The sequence below is a fragment of the Maniola jurtina genome, chromosome 13, assembly GCF_905333055.1.
Source record: "Maniola jurtina chromosome 13, ilManJurt1.1, whole genome shotgun sequence".
Taxonomy (NCBI): domain Eukaryota; kingdom Metazoa; phylum Arthropoda; class Insecta; order Lepidoptera; family Nymphalidae; genus Maniola; species Maniola jurtina.
In genome coordinates, this window is record NC_060041.1 from 662,211 (window position 1) to 684,380 (window position 22,170).

The window sequence follows — 22,170 nt, forward strand, 5'->3', positions numbered from 1 at the left end:
CACTTTCCTTTAAGTTAAGTATAGATAAATGTCTAATTTATAAATAGGATCTAACTGTTTGAATGTAAAGGATCGAATCACTAATTCATTATTATTTACGCCACAGTATCAGTTGACAACTATTCGACCACCTATTATTGCCGTAGGGGAGGGAGTTAGCCATTTTCTGTTATACTTAAATTATATTACCTTATTTCTGCTACATGCAGGGCCACAGAAATCACACTTGGTCCTGTGAGGTTACTTTTAAAAATTTGTCAGAATTGTCAAAAATAATATAAAATTATTAAACCATTTAACACATGAAGGTAGTTCGATAAAATCGATATTTGGCTCATTCAATATCATACAATCTGTTGCTAGGAGGCCAACAAGATCGAACTCGCACAAATACGGGTGTTTTGAAGGTTTATTCTAATGCTTCGATAAAATATATAAATAGTACCTGCTTTTCTGAGTGACGCCTATACTTCATTTATTAAAACTTATTAGACCTAATGTAATCACAGATATGTGGGTATAAAAAAAATAAACAATTAGCAAATCAAATTTAGCAACATCAATTGTAATGTTGGTACCCTATTCCTAGAGTCGATGCCATCAAGGATTTGCTCCTATGATGCATTAATCGCACATGGGCATTGCCCTCGCATTTCAAAGGGTAATAACAAAAGAAATAAATAATAAAACAACGTACCGCATGCGGGTTTTTAATCGTAAGGGACTAGTATTGGGTTCAACATCACAACATGTAAGTATTTTCCAAAAAAAAAAATTAAAGAAAAAAAAAAGAATGGTTATAATTAAAGTAATTTTTTTTTTTTTTTTTTTTAGTGGGCTTTTCGTTAATTTTATCCCGCTTCTGAAATGTCGGCGACATCTCAGTTTTGCTCCGACAAACTCCTACATGTTGTGATCTTGTGAGCGGCACAAGACTTATTTTATTATTATGTATAGAAGGTAAATAAAACACTTACTTGTGATCCGGATTATATTGCAGCCACTGATTACTTGTTACCTTACACTTACAATTTGCCACTTTTCACTCACTATACACTTAACACTGCACTACTTGACCTTTTCGTTCGACGCACAAAAATCAACTGCCAGAGCGGGCCGGCTCGACCCCCCCTCGAGGAATATCCCCACTCCTCAAAAATACCCCTTCTTTGTAAACCTTCTGATTGGTCGAAGAGCCGTCCAATACCTTTCCTTCACAATAGTTTCTGATTGGTCAAGAGCCGGCTTGCTCTGGCCGGAAACGTCAAATCAAGTACTTAATTCTAATAATAACTAATTATATTTTATAAGTATTACATTTCTATTTTACATACTAATTATTTACTATTTGTATTAATTACACATTATTAATATATATTATTAATTAACAGCAACCTAGCCAGTGTTGCTGACAAGTGAATTTGTAGATTGTTGTTATGGACTAAGAGCCCACCAGGGCCAAACCTTCATTATTTTATTAAAGCTGAAACTTTCTCTGCGCATTGTACTCAACACAGGGAGGAACGATCAGGGACTACGAAGTTTTGATCATAAGTGGCCTTGGGAGATAACAGGTAAACAAGGTGTAAAAAAATCTTACTTCAAAGTATAAAGTATAATTTTTTTATATTTTCTTCGGTATAGTATTAGATACCACGTCATGGCTGCCAGACACTCAGTGTCGTGGCAACTTCCTGCCAAATTGACTGGCAAAAACTGACAATAATCGGTAGAGCCGTTGAGTAGTTACGAGCGGAAATAAAAACGGACATAGGTACATACATGTCAAACACATAACCTTTCAGGCTTCACCGCAGTCGGGTAAAAATTATCACATATTTTTCTAAAATCTGGTTGGTCGACTGAAGACATCTCTCCGCTCCACTTGAATGGAAACTGGGCCTTACCATCTGAAACGTTCAACAACAATAGCTACTAAGTACACAAAGTATCCTAATTCATTCATTACAATGTTTTATCTGGAATGCTTCAACTTTTTGTGTTTCCTTTGAACACAATGGAACCCTTTGTACTTGACTTTGAAAAGTGTTTGCTTTACCAACTGGGGAATTCTAATTTTAACATTTATTAGCAATGGAATCTTAATGGACATCATTATTCTCAATCCATCGCCGGCCCACTACTGAGCACGAGTCTCAGCTAAATGAGAATGTCAACCACGCTGGCCGATTGCGGATTGATAGATTTCACACACTTTTGAGAACAATACCTATGGAGAACTCTCAAGAATGCAGTTTTTCTAATAGAGCAAGATCTGAGAACCGTCAGATCTTACTTATTTTCTGAGAAACAAAATGTGTGGGAGTAATGCTCTTTTCTTGTGCCCTGGGACTCGCCTGATGTCGTCATCCACGTAGTGGGAGGTCTTCCAACGTTGCGCTTCCCGATGCGAGGTCACCATTCAAGCACCTTGGGACCCCAACGCCTGTCGGTTTTTCGAACTATGTGCCTTCCTATAACCACCTCAGCTTCGTCACGCACTGAGCTATGAACTCTGTTTCTCCTACGGACTCCTCATTTCTGATTTGCTCAAAAAGAGTTACTGCAAGCATCGCTCGCTGAGTGACTGAGCTTTCTTAAGAGGGCCATAGTTACTGACTCGGATCCATATGTAATCAATAACAACACGCACTGTTCGAAGACTTTGGTCTTCAAGCACTTAGGAATTTTGGACGAAAAGACATCTCGAGACTTTCCAAAAGCTGCCCAGCCAAGTTGAATTCAGCGAGTCAGTTTCCAAAATGTATGCATTATAGAATTGCTGCTCTTATACAATAATTACTTATAAAATACTTATTTGTGTTTACAAATAGAATCACAACGTTTGCTGTGGGACGCGACGTCCGTAAACTCGTACAAAGGCGTTTAATCAAGCCGCAGATCCACGCTTTTGTTCACTTGATACTGTTTCATATATCTATTGTTGTTCATGTTTATTTACTGATCAAACCATCACCAGCTCATTACTGAGCATAGGTTTTTTTTAGAATGAGAAGGGTGTAGGCCATAGTCCACCACGCTGGACCAGTGCGGTTTGGCAGACTTCAACACCTTTGCAAACATTATGGTGAATTCTCAAGCATGCAGGTTTTAACACGATATTTTCTTTCACCGTTAAAACAAGTGACATTAATTAATTGCTTTAAAACTTAGAAATACGTAAAATGAAGTATGAGTAAAATATCACTACATAATATAAGAAATATTATTTTCAGGATCTGCTCGTAAAAATAAAGTTATTACAAATAGAAATACATTAATATAACGTTTGCGCTGGAACATCGACGTCCATAAACTCGGACAAAGGTGTTTAATCAAGCAGGCTGCGGATATTAGTTCAGCATTTCACGCCTTTGTTCTCGGGATGCTGTTTCGTTTATCTATAGTTGTTTATTTTTAACCCCCGACCCAATAAGAGGGGTGTTATAAGTTTGACGTGTGTATCTGTGTATCGGTGCATCTGTGTGTCTGTCTGTGGCATCGTAACTCCTAAACGAATGAACCAGTTTTGATATAGTTATTTTTTGTTTGAAAGGTTGCTTGATCGAGAGTGTTCTTAGCTATAATGGAAGAGAATCGGTTCAACGGTTTGAAAGTTATCAGCTCTTTTCTAGTTTTCTAATAGAGATTTTTGTGTCGGGGGTTTTTAAATTTTATTTTTATTATTTTTTATTTATTTATTTAAACATCTTTATAGCTTAATACTATGACAAAGAATATAAATTCTACAAGTGTAAATTAAAAATTTATAACACCCCCGACAAGTGAAGGTTACGGTAACTAGAAAAGAGCTGATAACTTTCAAACGGTTGAACCGATTTTCTTGGATTATAGCTAAGAACACTCTCGATCAAGCCACCTTTCAAACAAAACAAACTAAATCAAAATCGGTTCATTAGTTTAGGAGCTACGATGCCACACACAGATACACAGATACACCGATACACAGATACACACGTCAAACTTATAACACCCCTCTTTTTGGGTGGGGGGTTAACAGGGCTCTCTCCGTCACTCGTTTCCACTCGTTTCATATAATCGTAGTTCCAATTTCATTTGAATATTAACCAACCAAAGTCCATGAAATTTTGCAGACATATTCTAGAAACTAATATCTGTGTCTGTGGTGTTTTAGATTTTTCTAAAAATATGTAGTTTTAAAATTACAGGGGCTCAAAGATTTGTATGAAAATTTTAAGACCGCGTAACTTTGAAACCGAATATTTTAACAGAAATCTGGAAAACCACAGACAAAATTTCATGGACTTTGGTTGCTTAGTATTCAAATGAAATTGGAACTACGATTGTATGAAACGAGTGGAAACGAGTGACGGAGAGAGCCCTCTTAAAAATACAGGATAGACTTAAAATCAAATTCCTATATTATCACTACAGTTGTTTATATGATTGCCCTAGGATTATTTACTAAGTCTTCGCTGGTCAACCATATTAGAATTATTGTGCTCCTAAGTAGATTTAACAGGGTCTCTCCGTCACTTACTCCATACAATCGTAGTTCCAATTTCATTTGAAAATTAAGCAACCAAAGTACATGAAATTTTGCAGACATATTCTAAAAACTAATATCTATGCCTGTGGTATTATAGATTTTTCTAAAAATATGTACTTTCAAAATTACAGGAGCTCAAAGATTTGTATCTGAACTTTTAAGACCGCGTAACTTTGAAACCGAATATTCAAACAGAAATCTGGAAAACCACAGGCATAGATATTAGTTTCTAGAATATGTCTGCAAAATTTCATGGACTTTGGTTGCTTAATATTCAAATGAAATAGGTACTACGTTTGTATAGAGCGAGTGACGGAGAGACCCCTCTTAACAAAATATAGAACATAATATTTGCGCTTAGACGTCGACGTCCATAAACTCGGACAAAGGCGTTTAATCAAGCTGGATGCGGATATTAGTTCAGCATTTCACGCCTTTGTTCTCAAAATTCTGTGTTTATCTATTGTTGTGTCTTGAGATTATTTACTTATCATCTTACTAAATAAAAATTTACGATTTTTGTATAAATTACTAGCGACCAGACACGGCTTCGCTTCAGTGAGAATTTTGACAAAATCCTGCTGTATTCCTTTCTAAATAATTATAAAAGAGAACCTCTGTGTAAAATTTTAGCTTTCTAGATCCAAGGGTTTAAGCTGCCCTTTGTTGAGTTGATCAGTGAATAAGTTAGTTGGTACTATTAAATTTTCGTCTATCTTTTATTATTTATAATGATTGTTTTAGTTAATTTACTTAAAAGGTCAATCATATTAGAAGCTGAAACCAAATAGAAACGCAATAAAATAATATTTGAGCTTAGACGTCGACGTCCGTGAACTCGGACAAAGGCGTTTAATCAAGCTGGATGCGGATATTAGTCCAGCAATTCACGCCTTTGTTCTCAAGATACTGTAATCTATGCATTGTTGTTCCTGTCTTGGGATTATTTAATCAGTTGAAGAACATCCGTGGGTTAGTCATCGTCATGATCAACTCATCGCCAGCTCACTACTAAGGACGGATCTCCTCTCATGATGTGAAGGGATTGGTCACAGTCTACCCCGCTTGATAAGTGCTGGTTGGCAGACTTCACCCACCTTTAGGCTATGGTGACGTAAAATCAAAGAAAAATAGGGCTTTAGAACTACCTGCGTCAAATGTACCTACTACATTTGACGCCTACCAGTGGCGTCGAAGCCTCGAGTTTTGTTAGACTGGCATAAACAGCTGTGCTCTGGCTCTATAGATCAATACATGGTATTTTTAACCCCCGACCCAAAATGAGGGGTGTTATAAGTTTGACGTGTGTATCTGTGTATCTGTCTGTGGCATCCTAGCTCCTAAACTAATGAACCGATTTTAATTTAGTTTTTTTTGTTGGAAGGTGGCTTGATCGAGAGTGTTCTTAGCTATAATCCAAAAAAAACGGTTCAGCCGTTTGAAAGTTTTCAGCTCTTTTCTAGTTATTGTAACCTTCACTTGTCGGGGGTGTTATAAATTTTTAATTTACACTTATCACTGAAAAGTTTACCTACTTGAATAAAAATATTTTCTATTCTATTTGACTATGTACTGTGACATTGTTACTGTGTGTATATTCATATTAAGTAAACAGTGAATTGAATGCAGTTTACCCTGAGTGTACCCCTTTGCAGGTGGGGGTGCTACCCCTGGGCGGCGTGCGGCGGGCGCGGCCCCCGCGACTCGCTGACATACCGAGGTATTTGCATTCTCATATTTCTTTATATTACACCAAAGTTATTGCTTCGGTATAAGAAAAGTTGTGATAGCCTAGAGGTCACAACATCCGGCTCCTAATCGGAAGTCGGGGGTTCGATCCCGGGCACGCACTTCAACTTTTCAGTTATATACGTTTTAAGCAATTAAATATCACTTGCTTTAACGGTGAAGGAAAACGTTGTGAGGAAATCTGCATGCCTGAGAGTTCTCCATGTACTTAAAGGTTTTAATACACTGTATATAAATGCTAGTAGTTATTTAAACAACGTTGATATGGCCCAAGCGCCGCGTTGCTCAGACCTTTGTTGGTGAATCTACTCTTTGTGTTGACAGTCCTTCATCCTTTGTCAACATACAAAGTCCTACACCTCATAATGCGGGCTAACATTACACCATCCTCTGTACACATATAAAACTGACTGACTAGCATATCAAGTTTTTAGTTAGTCGGTCGATTCCGGAAAACCTGCGCGAATCATTATTACAATTGCAATTGTTGTAATCGGCTGAACTACAGGTATACTTATAGCAACAATAAATCTATACATATAATAAAATTGTAGAAAAGTGGTGTCTGTACAGTGGAAATATATAAAAAAAAGTAGCAGGGGTTGTTATTATATCGATGCCAAACCCGAAATTGTAATTTTTTTTTGTCTGTTTGTCTGTTTGTCTGTGTGCTTGTGCACGCTAATATCGGAAACGGCTCATTCGATTTAGATACGGGTTTCACTAATATATTGTAGTAAGTTTCACTTAACATTTAGTGTTTATTTCATGTCAATCGGTTCATATCATAAATAAAAAAGTTATGTCAATTTAAAGAATCACGGCGTACATTTTTAACGTACAGAGTACCTACGTACTACACGCCTCGCGCCTGAGCGTCCGTGGCTATATAAAGCGCGAAAAGTCACTATTCCACGCGAACGAAGTCGCGGGCACAGCTAGTGAAAAATATATTCGTGCTTTACTCAGTGGGCTCAAAACAATGATACCCCACATGCTAGGGCCAAAGAAAATTTTGTTTCGGCTCCTTTTTAACCCCCAACCCAAAAAGAGGGTTGTTATAAGTTTGACGTTATATCTGTGTATCTGTCTATCTGTGTATCTGTCTGTGGCATTGTAGCTCCTAAACGAATGAACCGATTTTAATTTAGTTTTTTTGTTTGAAAGGCTTGATCGAGAGTGTTCTTAGTTATAATCGACGAAAATCGGTTCAGCCGCTTGAAAGTTATCAACTCTTTTCTAGTTTTCTTATAGAGGTTTTTGTGTCGGGGGTTTTTTAAATTTTGAGTTATTCATGTATGGCTCTTCTGAAAAATAATTTAATACTTAAAGAATTTTTAATTCAATACCTATTTGGTTTTGGGTCAACATTCTACACCAAATACCTACTAAAATTTCAGGTAACTCATTTCATCGACGAGCTAGAGACCTGTGACATGCGGACAGAAGACAGACAGACAGGCAGCAGAGCAGAATTAATTTATAGGGCTCCATTTTTAACTTTTGGCTACGGAACCCTGAAAATCTGCATTTTTTTTCGGAATGTCCCAAAAATCGCATTTTCACTCGTCACTAGTGCGGTGCCTAATGTTTAACTTGCAATGATGTGAGTGAAATGAAAAATCGAAGCTATGGCTAGTGACCACGTCCTTTTGAAAAAAATCAAGATCACACTAATCACACTTCACACTAATAATATAAAGGCGAAAGTTTGTGTGTATGTGAGTGTGTGTACTGTGTATGTTTGTTACTCCTTCACGCAAAAACTACTGGACGAATTGGGCTGAGAATGGAGATAGATTATACTCTGGATTAGCACATAGGCTACTTTTTATCCCGTAAAATCAAAGAATTCCCACGGGTTTTTAAAAAAACCTACATCCACGCGAACGAAGTCGCGGGCATCAGCTAGTAACGAAATATTATCTTTCAGGAACTTTTTAATATGTATAAATACCAGTATTTAAGCGAGCGAGCCCTTGTTTGAGGAGTCTCTTTGTGTTGACATTCCTTTATCCTTTGTCAACTCATGGAATAGGTACTAAGCGTAACTCGGGATGCCTGTGAGCTTCGAGGGTAAGTTGTCTCTGTAATGATAACAAATATTCTAAAATATTTTTTTTTAATTCAGATACAATTTAGCCCTTGACTGCAGTCTCACCTGGTAGTAAGTGATGATGCAGTCAAAGATGGGGTATGACAGTTATTATTAAATCCATACCCCTAAGCAAGCGTAGTGTGGGACACCCTCCAGCACGATGGACCGACGATATAAAGCGGCTAGCGGGAAGTGGCTGGATGAGGAAGGCTGAGGACCAGGGTGGTGGCGCTCTATAGGGAAGGCCTATGTCCAGCCGTGGACGTCCACAGGCTGATGATGATGATGAATAGTATTAGAAATCACGTCATGCATTGCCAAGACACCCTTAGTTCACCCTAGTAAACTTTAAAGGCGTCTGACAAAGGGTTGCCACGACACTAAGTGCATAGTGCATACAGATTTGTCTGTATCAGCGGATTATAACAAATTAAGCTTTTGGTTCCCTGTATATTACAAGGAACCAAAAGCTTAATTTGCTATAATCTAGTAAACGCCTGCTTCTATACAACATTTAGTTTCATCTATTTTCGGAGACTGTACCACTCGGATTTTTTCCAATGGCAAAAATTGCCTTCTGAAATTCAATTATACCTACAACTTCCAGTAAGAGTGAGGTAAAAGTGACTTTGATAATAAATGGCATCTCTAAGGCGTACAGATGTAAATTGCCCTGAGAGCGTCTTATCTGATGGGTCCTTTGTGTTCGTTTTGGTTATTACTGAAGTGACCTGAATTAGCTTGAATGTTGGGCTCATTGAGTTACCTACAGCATAGAGTAGCAGACACATGCATTAACTCAACCCATCGCCAACCCACTATCAAACTCATAAAACTGTGCCACTATTATGTATAGACGTCTGTTTTCTCTTAGAATAAGAAGGGTTGAGGCCATGGTCACGCTGGCCAAGTGTGGATGACACCTTTAAGAATATTATGGAGAATATTAAGCATGCTTTCCTCAATGTGTTTTCCTCTACCGTTGAAACATTAGATATATGCTAACTCGCTTCGCATGGAACCCGAAAAGTTAAAAATTCGAGTTCCAAGAAGTTCATCATTATCTTTATCGTCAACCAAAAGGTGAACAAAAAGCTGTTGTAGGGAATACCGCTTTTTCAAACTAAGCTAAGCTGAGCGAAGTCTTACAGCTTACTCTACTCTTCTCCTACGGATCTCCTCATTTCTGAGAGAAACTACAAGCACAGATCTCTCCATCCGAGCAATTAAGATTCATTTAATTATTAATTGAGAAAATAAAGAATTAAATAATAATCAATACTTCCGTGAAGAAATTTTAATATTAGGTACCGACATATTATTATGCTAATAGGTATGTAGTAGGTGGTAGCAGATAATTGCGCTTTAGTTTGACCTTTATCATATTGAAATTTATTATTATAGAAAAGGATACCTAGGGGGGCGTAGAGACTGCCCACGTGAACCACTGAAAGGCATTAACTTTATGGCACCAGTACACATTAGCCCAATGTGTCCAAGTGGGCACCTTGATGTTCCATTTTTGTTTGATGACGAGGTGAGGTCGCAGTCAAGGTCTAACTTGTAATGCAATAAAAAATAAAACCGACTTCAAAAACCACAAACACTAAAAAGTAAAAAATAACTTTTATTTAGCTACACGTGTAATGTACCTAGGTATGAAGTCGAGCGAGCATATTAAAACAAAATTAGAAATCCAAGAGTGAAGCTCGCCCGACTTCATACCTAGGTACATTACACGTGTAGCTAAATAAAAGTTATTTTTTACTTTTTAGTGTTTGTGGTTTTTGAAGTCGGTTTTATTTTTCTTTTGAAAATTTTTTATTTCACAATTTTTAGTGGCCCACTGTACTATAATATGCTATGCCCAGTTAAAACCCTACTGTTTACTAAGCTATTACACTGATCGCGAGCAATTTGCTCCTATCTATTGAGGAGTTCTGTTCTCCATCTCCGAAGATATTCATCAGATCTTCACCAAATTTATATGGGACCACCTGCACAGTATACCCTTTCAAACAAAAAAAAAATTTTCCAAATCGGTCCAGGGGTCTTTGAGTAATCGGGGAACATACATAAAAAAAAAAAATAAAAAAAAAAAAAGATCCCGACGAATTGAGAACCTCCTCCTTTTTTGGAAGTCGGTTAAAAAATGTTTCAAACCCGTAGTTGGTAAATCTACGCTAAGCTGGGTTTGATATTATCAAGTTAACTGTATCTTTAACTATACCCATGCAAAAAAGCGCGTCAAGCCGTTGCTCCGTAGCGACGTGATTGAAGGACACACCAATAAACTAACGCACTTTCGCATGTAGATATATTTTAACCCCCGACTCAAAAACAGGGGTGTTATAAGTTTGACGTGTGTATCTGCGTACTTATCTGAGTATCTGTGTATCTGTCTGTGGCATCGTAGCTCATAAACGAATAAACCGATTTTAATTTAGTTTTTTTTTGTTTAAAAGGTGGCTTGATCGAGAGTGTTCTTAGCTATAATCGTTAGCTATAACCGAAGAAAATCGGTTCAGCCGTTTGAAAGTTATCAGCTCCTTTCTAGTTTTCTTATAGAGGTTTTTGAATCGGGGGTTTTTTAAATTTTGGGTTATATCTCTTCCCTTTACAAGTTCGCCAGTTCGCCGATTGCTATGACCAAGAATGTTGGGCCAATGTGCAGGACTCTTAACACGTGGTGTAATATTCAAGATTAGTTCAATAACGATTTTGTATGTTAAACGTGGGTGTTACGATATAAAGTGACTCTAACTTTATCATATTAAACTGTACTGTAGGGAATTAGATTTTTTATTCGAGTACAAGTTAGCTTTTGACGATTTTGCTAGTGTATCTGCCTACTCTTTAATTCCTTAAGAGGGCTCTCTCCGTGCTTTGCCCCGTGCTTTGGACAGCACGTGAAGTCGTTGTTACCGCGCCTGATCTCTCCGATCGTGTTGGAATGCCGTCCCGTCGGGCTATGAGAGTGCATCTGCAGACACACTTTTCAAAGGCAAATTTGCGCTCGATTAAAAAGAATGATTTTACACCCTCATGCCAAAGTTTTGCGATTTATATAAAATCGTGCCCGTGCTTTGGAGAGTATGTGAAGACGTTGTTACTGTGGCTGATCTCACTCTGGTTATGTCGGAATGCCATCCCATCGACTATAAAATTAACAGGGCTCTCTCCGTCACTCGTTTCATACAATCGTAGTTCCAATTTCATTTGAATATTAAGCAACCAAAGTCCATGAAATTTTGCAGACATATTCTAAAAACTAATATCTATGTCTGTGGTTTTCCAGATTTCTGTTAAAATATTCGGTTTCAAAGTTACGCGGTCTTAAAAAATTTCATACAAATCTTTGAACCCTTTTATTTTAAAACTACATATTTTTAGAAAAATCTAAAACACCACAGACACATATATTAGTTTCTAGAATATGTCTGCAAAATTTCATGGACTTTGGTTGCTTAATATTCAAATGAAATTGGAACTACGATTGTATGAAACGAGTGACGGAGAGAGCCCTGTTAATTTTATAGTCGATGGGATGGCATTCCGACATAGCCAGAGTGAGATCAGCCACAGTAACAACGTCTTCACATACTCTCCAAAGCACGGGCACGATTTTATATAAATCGCAAAACTTTGGCATGAGGGTGTAAAATCATTCTTTTTAATCGAGCGCAAATTTGCCTTTGAAAAGTGTGTCTGCAGATGCACTCTCATAGCCCGACGGGACGGCATTCCAACACGATCGGAGAGATCAGGCGCGGTAACAACGACTTCACGTGCTGTCCAAAGCACGGGAGTGTAAAACCATTTTTTAACCCCCGACCCAAAAAGAGGGGTGTTATAAGTTTGACGTGTGTATCTGTGTATCTGTGTGTCTGTGTATCTGTGTATCTGTGTATCTGTCTGTGGCATCGTAGCGCCTAAACGAATGAACCGATTTTAATTTACTTTTTTTTGTTTGAAAGGTGGCTTGATCGAGAGTGTTCTTAGCTATAATCCAAAAAAATTCGTTCAGCCGTTTAAAAGTTATCAGCTATTTTCTAGTTTTCTTGTAGAAAAGAAGGTTAGATAACCGTTAGGTTCTTAATATTAAGTCAATTGACAAATGTCAAGCTGTCAAGATGGACGTTGCCTAGATATACATTATTATTTATTTGAAAATGATGTTTTGGAAAACTCCAAGTTTTTGAAAGTTATCAGCTCTTTTCTAGTTACTGTAACCTTCACTGGTCGGGGGGTGTTGAATTTTTTTAATTTACACTTGTTTTGTCAAGTATGTTAGCTTTTGACTAGTGTGTCCGCAAACATTGGTGCACTCTCTATTCCCACACTCTCAGCTTTGCTACTACTGAGTATTTCTTGTCTTGATATAAAACCCAAAAACTTTTAATCCAACCCGTGATTCGAACCCGTGACTTCAGCATCCATAGCACAATAAGCCAGCTACTAGTCATAAGATTAGTGAACGCGGAACGCAGAACTCTTGACCGTCGTCTCTATGACAGGACGTCAAAGTCATCATGCATGCATCTCGCACGATTTCCTAAGTAAATAAAAGTTGAAGCTTCCTTCTCGTAAGCTCGTAAGGCTAGCGTTCATTGAATATTGAACTCTATTACCGCTAGTCGAGGTTATGTTTTTGTTTGCGCGCGCAAGCCAGCGTGTAGAGCAACTGGTTGTACGCAGAGTAAACAATATTAATGCAGACGGTATTTAACATCCACTATTTTACATACCTACATTCTACATAGCTCAAGGGGTTGTGAAGCTGAAGTGGCAATGGGCAGTGCACATTGTTCGAAATCACGATAGACGTTGAGGTCCAAAGATGCTAGAATGGCGACCTCTCACCGAAAAGCACAGCTTTCGATAACCCCTTAGTAGGGGTCTGTCGCTATTGAGGGTTAAACGATTTTTTGATGGAGCAGAGCATTATCCAGATATTTTTGATGCAAGTCATCACACTAGATGATAAGGACGTCAAGCATTGCAGTGCAAAAATTATGCCGTGAAAAACCAGAGCCTATTCATGACGCATTATAAAATATGAATGAATTATATTAATTATTTTAATTACTAGTTTCCCATGGTGAGTTTCCCCATGACATATTGTTGCATTTTTTTCCTTCTTGTTTATAGCGTGTTTTCCCTATAATTATGTAACCTTTTTTAAATCATATTAAAAAAAATATTGTTATAACTTATTAAAATACTAGTAATACATTCCGGCTATGCTCGGGTGAAATTTCTAAAAATTATCATCTTCTTTGTATTTAACCCCCGACCCAAAAAGAGGGGTGTTATAAGTTTGACGTGTGTATCTGTGTATCTGTCTGTGACATCGTAGCTCCTAAAGTAATGAACTGATTTTAATTTGGTTTTTTTTTTGTTTGAAAGGTGGCTTGATCGAGAGTGTTCGTAATAATCGAAGAAAATCGGTTCAGCCGTTTGAAAGTTATCAGCTCTTTTCTAGTTTTCTTATAGAGATTTTGTGTCCGGGGTTTTTTAAATTTTGAGTTATATTAAACTAAACTTTTACAAGTACCTACTTTTGAATCATCAAAAGCATCTACCACTAGTTTGAAATGCCTTTCCTAACGTAAAGAACCAGCGAGAAACTCGGCAGTTGCTCTTTTCAAAGATTTGATATACTATGTTTAGTTAGCTAGTTAGCGAATCACCCTACTGTTCTCAGTAGTGGGCTGGCTATAGGCTGAGCATAATGATGATGATACAGATGATATTTTCATAGGCATTTCGCCATTACAAAGTGAAAACTGTCGCGTCTACACGCTTCTGTAATGTTAACTTTAATCTATGACGGTCGGAGCCTCCGGTCCAAGCGGCGAGCACGGCAGAACATAATACATATCAACAGAACACAACCGCATGGCGTCTTGACCTCTTCGGACGTCTAACCTCTTTTATTTTACACCTCTTTATTTTCCGCACACGAAAAAAAAACAAAAACAATAGGCCATAGACAAAGTTTAGAAAAAAAAGTTCGTCGCAAAAAGTTTTTATAAAAACATCTATTCTATCTGGTGCTGTTATTGCCTTCTATGTGTGTGTATTGTTTCGTATTTACAAGTGTGTTTATGTGTGTGTGTCAGTGTGAAAGTTTGAAAGTTCCGACATGAATGGAGTAGTTGTGGATTCCGAACGTAACGCGGAAATGGCGGGAAATGTTGACAGGTAAGTCAGACGATAAAAAATACGATAAGGGAATTCTACCTATTTTCTTCTTTTTTTTCAAAAGATGGTAAAAATTTTAAGCTTTTTTAGGGTTCCGTACCTCAAAATGAAAAGGTACGGAACCCTTCGAATGCGAGTCCAACTCGCACTTGACTGCTTTTTGTTACAACAATTTTTGTCTACCATCTTTTTAGACTTATCCAAAAACTTACCTATAAAACTAGGTAGGTACTATCTAGGTACCTTTAATTAAAACAATCAATCGTAAGCATATCATAAATTAAACTTTTCATTTTCATTTTCGTTTCCATTTACAAAAGGCTGCTTTCTAATCCATCTGAGGCCGAGGTCGTAGATATCCTAAATAGGTAAATAATTATAAAGTTGAAAGTTGTGAAAATATTTCAACTTACCTGCCTAATAGTACCTATCTACCAAAAATGCCATTTACTAGTTAGTTACTTAATTAGGTAACCCCAGCAATTTTAATTAGCTAAGTAAATTAAAAATTGCTTAGGTACTTATTCGCAGTTTGATTCAAAGTCAAAGTCAGATTTTTCGGGCAATATATGGAGCCACATTTTTCGAAATTCCCACAGGAGCGACAGGATCCCAGAGGAGCGGGGATTGTTAGTAGTTAGTAATAATTATTATTATAATTATTAAGTAAATTGGTTCACGAAAAAACTTGGTGAAACACTACTGAATTGTCAATTCGATAATCTACTTAATTAACCCCCGACCCAAAAAGAGGTGTGTTATAAGTTTGACGTGTGTACCTATCTGTGTATCTGTCTGTGAAACGGCTGAACCGATTTTCTTGGATTATAGCTAAGAACACTCTCGATCAAGCCACCTTTCAAACACACCCCTCTTTTTGGGTCGGGGGTTAAAAAAGGAAAAGCTGACTGACTGATCTATCAATACACGTTTCAAATAAATGAAACTACCGGACGGATAGGGCTGCAATTTGGCATGCAGATCGCTATTAGACGTAGACATCCGCTAAGATTTTTTTTTTTTGAAAATTCAGCCCCTAAAGAGATAAAGTACGGGTTTGAAATTTATATAGTCCCGATGTGGTAGTCTACGCGAAATCGCTAACTAGATAATCTAGTTTCTTATACGATAGTACGGAACCCTTCACGTGTGAGTTCGACTCGCACTTGGCAGGTTTTTATAATATATCATCGATATTCCAAACTAGTATTTTTCTAAACCGGTTTACTACAATCTTACACAGGATGGTACGAATTAAAATGATTATATTACGTAGGTACCTAACCACAATAAAAAGAGTTCGAACTTGAAATAAGTATATGGAAATGCAAAGATAATTATGTAAAAAGGTAGTCCCAGTGTTGTAATCACAACAATTAACAATGTGAATTAATGTTATAATAATGTTATAATAATAGTTAGTAGTTACTATTATGCAATTAATTTTTCTATTGCATATTCTTTATTGATTGCTATATCACATTTCCACACATAAATTCATTATTTATTATACAAGAAAATGTGGTATTCTAATAATGATAAAATAATTAATGAGTGGAATCACTTATTACAAAATATGCCATATTACAAATATTGTACTACAAAGTACAAACCCATATTACAAAATGTTGTGTTTGAAGGTTCGTTGGTTTGTCCTTCAATCACGTCACAACGGAGCAACAGATCCACGTGATTATTTGCATGGGTATAGCTAAAAAACCTGGGGGACTTCGTCTGTGTTGGTGTTAGCTGGCGGGCGTGCTCTGCCTTTTTGGAGTGTTTTTTTTTTTGTTAAAAGTAAAACTGGAAAGCGCTCTAAGGGGGTGCCGTGCGTATGTCGGCGAGCGCCGGCACAGACGGGGTCCATACTCCATACTTGTATAGTTTAACTAACTTGTTACAAATAACTACAAACTTGACATTGGCTAATCTTTGTAAAGCCAGACGAGAGAGGAAATATACCTGGAGAGTGACATCTACCTTTTATCCCCGAAAATCAAAGTTATACTTTTAACCGATTTATACGAAAGGCACAGAGACAGCTTCCGTCCTGGAAACTGAAATGGCCAACTTTTTATTCCGGAAAATAATAGTTCCCACAGGATTAATAAAAATCTAAATCCACGCGGACGAAGTCGCGGGCATCATCTAGTAATTCATATAATCTTTTATTCGTTAATATTATGCTTTAGTATAACCATACCTTGGTTTTATGAAAGAACGTTATTATAATTTTATTTTAAAGCCTTTAGTAAGGAACATATTCAAATTAAAGCGAGGGAAAGAAATTAAACGAAGCTATTACGGAGATATATAATACCTTGTTAGTTCAACAAAGGTTAAACGTAGACGTCTGGTTATGAAGTTTAGACATGAGATTAAATACTAGTTACTAACGACAGTTTGAGCCATGCTTAAGATGTTGTTTCAGTAAACAGCGTTTGTAGTGGTGTTTAAAATAGGTATTATGTTTTACAGTTAAACGTCTTTGGATATTGAGGCTGTTAGTTTGTTTTTTAAGTTCCTAAGTTCAGCTGTTCAGTTTTTTTTCTTCAGGTTAATCTAATTCCTCTACAGAGTCTATGCTCTATACGGTTACTCTGGCAGTTACTTCTGGATATTATACATAATATAATTCAATAAACAAAATTCCTCCCTCGGATTTGTTTGTCTGTAGGTAGTCCATACGCGCTAATCTCAGAAACTACTAGGGATTTTCATTCGGATTTTACCAAAAGATAGATTGATTTTGTGAGAAGGTACAGTATAATTTATAATGGTCCAGCATAATTTATAATGGTCCAGTATAATTTGTAATGCTTCAGTTTAATTTATAATGGCCCAGTATAATTTATAATGGTCCAGTATAATTTATAATGGTTTAGTGTAAGTTGGCCGAACTGTGATGATAATTTTTAACAAGCTTTGAGAGCTTTCTTGGCGAACGCAAAAACCTGCTATGTTATTCTAAGCAAAAGCTTATTATTCTAACAGGAAAGATATGAAAGTCGCCTCTAAGCGGACAAACTAATTTTGTTATTTTATTTTTCACTAGCTGATGCCCGCGAGTTCATTCGCGTTGATATAGGTTTTTAAAATTCCGTGGCAACTCTTTGATTTTCCGGGATTAAAAGTACCTTACCTATGATTAAATCCGGTGTATAATCTATCTCCATTGTAACTTTCAGCCAAATCCGTACAATGGTTTTTGCATGAAAAAGTAACAAACATACACACATACACAAAAAAATCGCCTTTATAATATCAAGTGTGAAGTGTGATGTACCAAAATCGTAGTTAGTAGTACTAATGCATAAACTTAAACAGCAGCTTTGTTTTTGTTTGACGAACGTTGTTTAATTTTCATTATAACTTCAGCACCATTCGACACATGTTACTCGTACCAGTACTGTAAACTTTCCCACACTTGCTACTGTTCAAAAATTAATCTTAAGCGTTTAATCTTAAAGCTCATTATATTTATAACTTATATTGAAACTATGCATGTTTTCAGGAAGCCACATGTAGGACTGGTTATTCGAAAATGGTATTTAATTATTATTGGGTGCTAAGATTATATTTGCTTATTAGAGGATGCCCGCGACTTCGTCCGCGTGGATGTAGGTTTTTGAAGATCCCGTGGGAACTATTTGGTTTTCCGGGATAAAAAGTTGTCTATGTTAATAACATGGACGCAAGCTACCTCGGTACCCATACAAATCGGTTGAGCGGATGGGTCTTTAAGAATCCCGTGGGAACTCTTTGACTTTCCGGGATAAAAAGTAGCCTATGTCCGTCCCCGGGATATAAGCTAACTCTGTAACAACTTTCGTCAGAATCGGTTAAACTGTTGGCCGTGAAAAGGTAGCAGACAGACAGACAGACACACTTTCGCATTTATAATATTAGTATGGATAGTGTGCTTTAATGTGTGTGTTGGTAGCCTAGTGGTTAAAACAGTAGTGGTTGACAGCCTTCTATTTAGAGGGTTCGATCTCGGGCACGCACTACTAACTTTTCGTTTTCTTTCTTTCTTTCTTCTCTCTGGGCTGGTTTCCGCACTTAAACGTTTCCGTTTGTCGTGCGTGCATTGCCCCTCCCCGCTGAAGTCTTCACTCCAGCCATCCAAGCTCGCTCCAGAAGCTGAGTAGACCACCCAGGTTGCCGAGGGCTTCATGAAGTGAGGTTTGGGATCCCAAATGGCGTTCTCGTTGTTCTGCAACGCCCGTGTAGACCAGGAGCACGTGCGTCGGTGTTTCATCGACCTTCATGCAGGCCCTGCACAGAGGACTGTCGATAACACCTATAACGAAAAGGTGTTGGTTTAGTGGGCTATGCCCTGTTATGAGTCCCACCACCTTCCTGTTTCGTGTCATTAACGGTGAAGGATAATATTATGTAGTTTATAAGACATTACCATGTCTTGTATTTTCATAACATGTGCAATAGCTAATACAAAAATACAGGAAGGTACTGTACGATATTTTCAAAAGCATCAACGGCAATATGACTTTATTTCCATAACATCTAAGCCGTTTGTGATACTATCACAGTTCAGAAAAACACTTTATCATTATCATAATGTTAAACGATGACCTCTTCTTACTTAAAATAGCACGAATTTGAGCTTTTATTACAGTTTACACACTTCAGTACACGCTTCGCGCACGCTGTACTTGGCATCGCGTGTGTAAATATTTTGTGTAACAGCAAACAGGGCGTGAGGGGAAGCGAAACATTCCGAAATGTTACACATGGACGCAGGCATTAGTATTTCAATTATAACCAATTATAACAATCTAAATCCATATCCATACTAATATTACAATTGCGAAAGTGTGTCAGTCTATCTGTCTGTCTATTTGTCTGTCTATCTGTCTGTCTGTCTGCTAGCTTTTCACGGCCCAACAGTTGAAGTTCAACTTTTTAACCGATTTTAATGAAAGGCACAGAGTTAGCTTATGTCCCGGGGAAGGATATAGGCTACTTTTTGTCCCGGAAATCAAAGAGTTCCCACGGGATTTTTAAAAACCTAAATCCATGCGGATGAAGTCGCGGGCATCATCTAGTATAAGTATGTATAATAAAAGGAAGAGGTGACTGATCCATCAACGCTCAGCTCAAACTACGTATTATGACGTAGACATCCGCTATGAAAGGATTTTTGAACCTCTAAGGGGGTAAGGTGGGTACAATAAAGACTTGAAATTTGTGTAGTCCATGCGAACGACAGTCTAGGCCTAAGAGTAACCGAAAACCCTCTAAAGAAATACATATTCTGTGAAAATTTCGGCTCTCTACATATTACGGTTCATGAGATATACCTACTAGTGGCCCGCTGATAGACGGACGGACGGATGGATAGCGATTTTTCGCAAAGAGGTTTATTATTTTAACGTTTAAACTATCGTCGGTGATTTCTATAATATTATTCTTTGTTTCATACTCAGAGATACCTACAATAGCTTGCCCCCTCTACAAATATCGATAACCCGCGTGAACCCACAAGAACCATTCATAATATTATTCACATATTAATGATAACATACCTACGCATTTCACAATGTTACTATTTTTGTACTGAATAGCATTAAGTTATCTTGCATAGTACAGTGAAGGGAAAAAGTGCTTTGAAAATAGATACGTATAAATATTTAAAACCTTAGATAAATAGAAAAAAAGAAAAAGATGAAAGAAACAAAAAACGTTTATTTTTGAAAGCTGTGCCACACAATCACACTAATATTATAAAGGCGAAAGTTTGTATGTGTGTGTGTGTGTGTGTGTGTGTGTGTGTGTGTGTGTGTGTGTGTGTGTGTGTGTGTGTGTGCGTGCGTGCGTGCGTGCGTGCGTGCGTGCGTGCGTGCGTGCGTGCGTGCGTGCGTGCGTGCGTGCGTGCGTGCGTGCGTGCGTGCGTGCGTGCGTGCGTGCGTGCGTGCGTGCGTGCGTGCGTGCGTGCGTGCGTGCGTGCGTGCGTGCGTGCGTGCGTGCGTGCGTGCGTGCGTGCGTGCGTGCGTGCGTGCGTGCGTGCGTGCGTGCGTGCGTGCGTGCGTGCGTGCGTGCGTGCGTGCGTGCGTGCGTGCGTGCGTGCGTGCGTGCGTGCGTGCGTGCGTGCGTGCGTGCGTGCGTGCGTGCGTGCGTGCGTGCGTGCGTGCGTGCGTGCGTGCGTGCGTGCGTGCGTGCGTGCGTGCGTGCGTGTGTGTGTGTGTGTGTGTGTGTTTGTTACTCCTTCACGCAAAAACCACTGGACGGATTCGGCTGAAATTCAGAATGGAGATAGATGATATCCTGGATTAGCACATAGGCTACTTGTTATCCCCGAAAATCAAACAGTTCCCACGGGATTTCAAAAACCTAAATTCACGTGGGCGAAGTCGCGGGCATCGGCTAGTACCAGATATACCTACGGGTTAGGTTGTGGTGGTAATAATTGTGGTTTTAATTCGTCCAAGTTTAAAACATAATTATTATAATTTAAGAGCGGTGATAACTCTCTTCCCTTGTCGAGTTTTTGTTTTCTTATGTAAATTCTATCTGTGAAAACTTGTTATTAGCTTTAATGTTCTTCCGTTCTTATCTATTTACCTATTCTTGTAAGCTGTAAGTTTTCCTTGTAAAATAAAATAAGATATATTTAGACTAAAAAAAAATTTAGACTAACCTCAATCATATCAACGTACAGCTTATTAAAACGCCAAGTCTAGAATCTTGAGGTGTATTAAGGTTATACAGGGTAAAAGTGAGAGAGACACCATGTGTGGTGAGACGCCATACCTTTGGTAATTCAGTGAGTGAGAAAGAGATAGATATATTTCTCACTATATGTATTGCCTATAGGCATATAGCTTTTGCACAATATAGGCTCTATAATGTAGACCCTGAGTTATAAAGAAATTGCACAAATTCTACCCGAGCGATGCCAGAGCGGGTCGGCTTGTTAATATATTATCTGTATAAATTATTCAACTGGCGTCCGCCTGTCAACGAGCGTCAACGCGATTGATTTTGACGAAGGAATTTTATTTCTTCATTCCCTGAAGAAAAGTTGAATCAGCAATAAATGCTATACACACTAATATTAATATTTAAATTTGGAAATGTGTCGGTCTGTCTGGCACTAGCTTTTCACGGCCCATCCATTCAACTGATTTTGACAGATCACAGATCAGGGAAAGTTATCTGTGGTACAGATATAGGCTTGCATCCCAGAGACGGACATAGGAAACTTTTTCTCCCGGGAAAGTGACAAGTTCCCGCGGGAGTCCCCGCATGCTTTAGGGTTGATTTATGTTAAACCGTGCAGGGCCCGAGCCGTGCCACGATCGAGGCACGTTCGATGCGCAGACGATCCACGGATTGCAATTTTGAATGAAGAAACGTAACACGGACGAGGCTGGGAAAACTCCGACATGGCATGGTCTGATGTGAACTCATACATTTTCCGAACTGTGTGTCTCGGACGTGGCACGGCTCGGGCCCGGCACGGTCTAGCATGATTAATCATCCTTTATTTGACATAGCTTTTTGCTAAAGAATTTGAAGTGAAACCGGAACGGTCGTCAAAAATCATAACTTTTGCGATTTC

At 38.1% G+C, this 22,170-nt stretch overlaps 1 protein-coding gene across 2 annotated transcripts in view; it reads left to right on the forward strand.

Annotated features, from left to right (window-relative positions):
• Positions 1-22,170, forward strand: part of LOC123871321 (calcium/calmodulin-dependent protein kinase kinase 1) — a 127,995-nt gene that overhangs the window by 38,640 nt on the left and 67,185 nt on the right. Inside the window, exon 2 of one of the 2 annotated variants that reach the window (XM_045915064.1) lies at positions 6,187-6,251. In XM_045915064.1, coding sequence (XP_045771020.1) covers positions 6,187-6,251 — 65 coding nt within the window. Of the gene's footprint in view, positions 1-6,186; positions 6,252-14,272; positions 14,586-22,170 lie in introns of those variants that run through there. The other variant, XM_045915065.1, reaches the window with a different exon arrangement.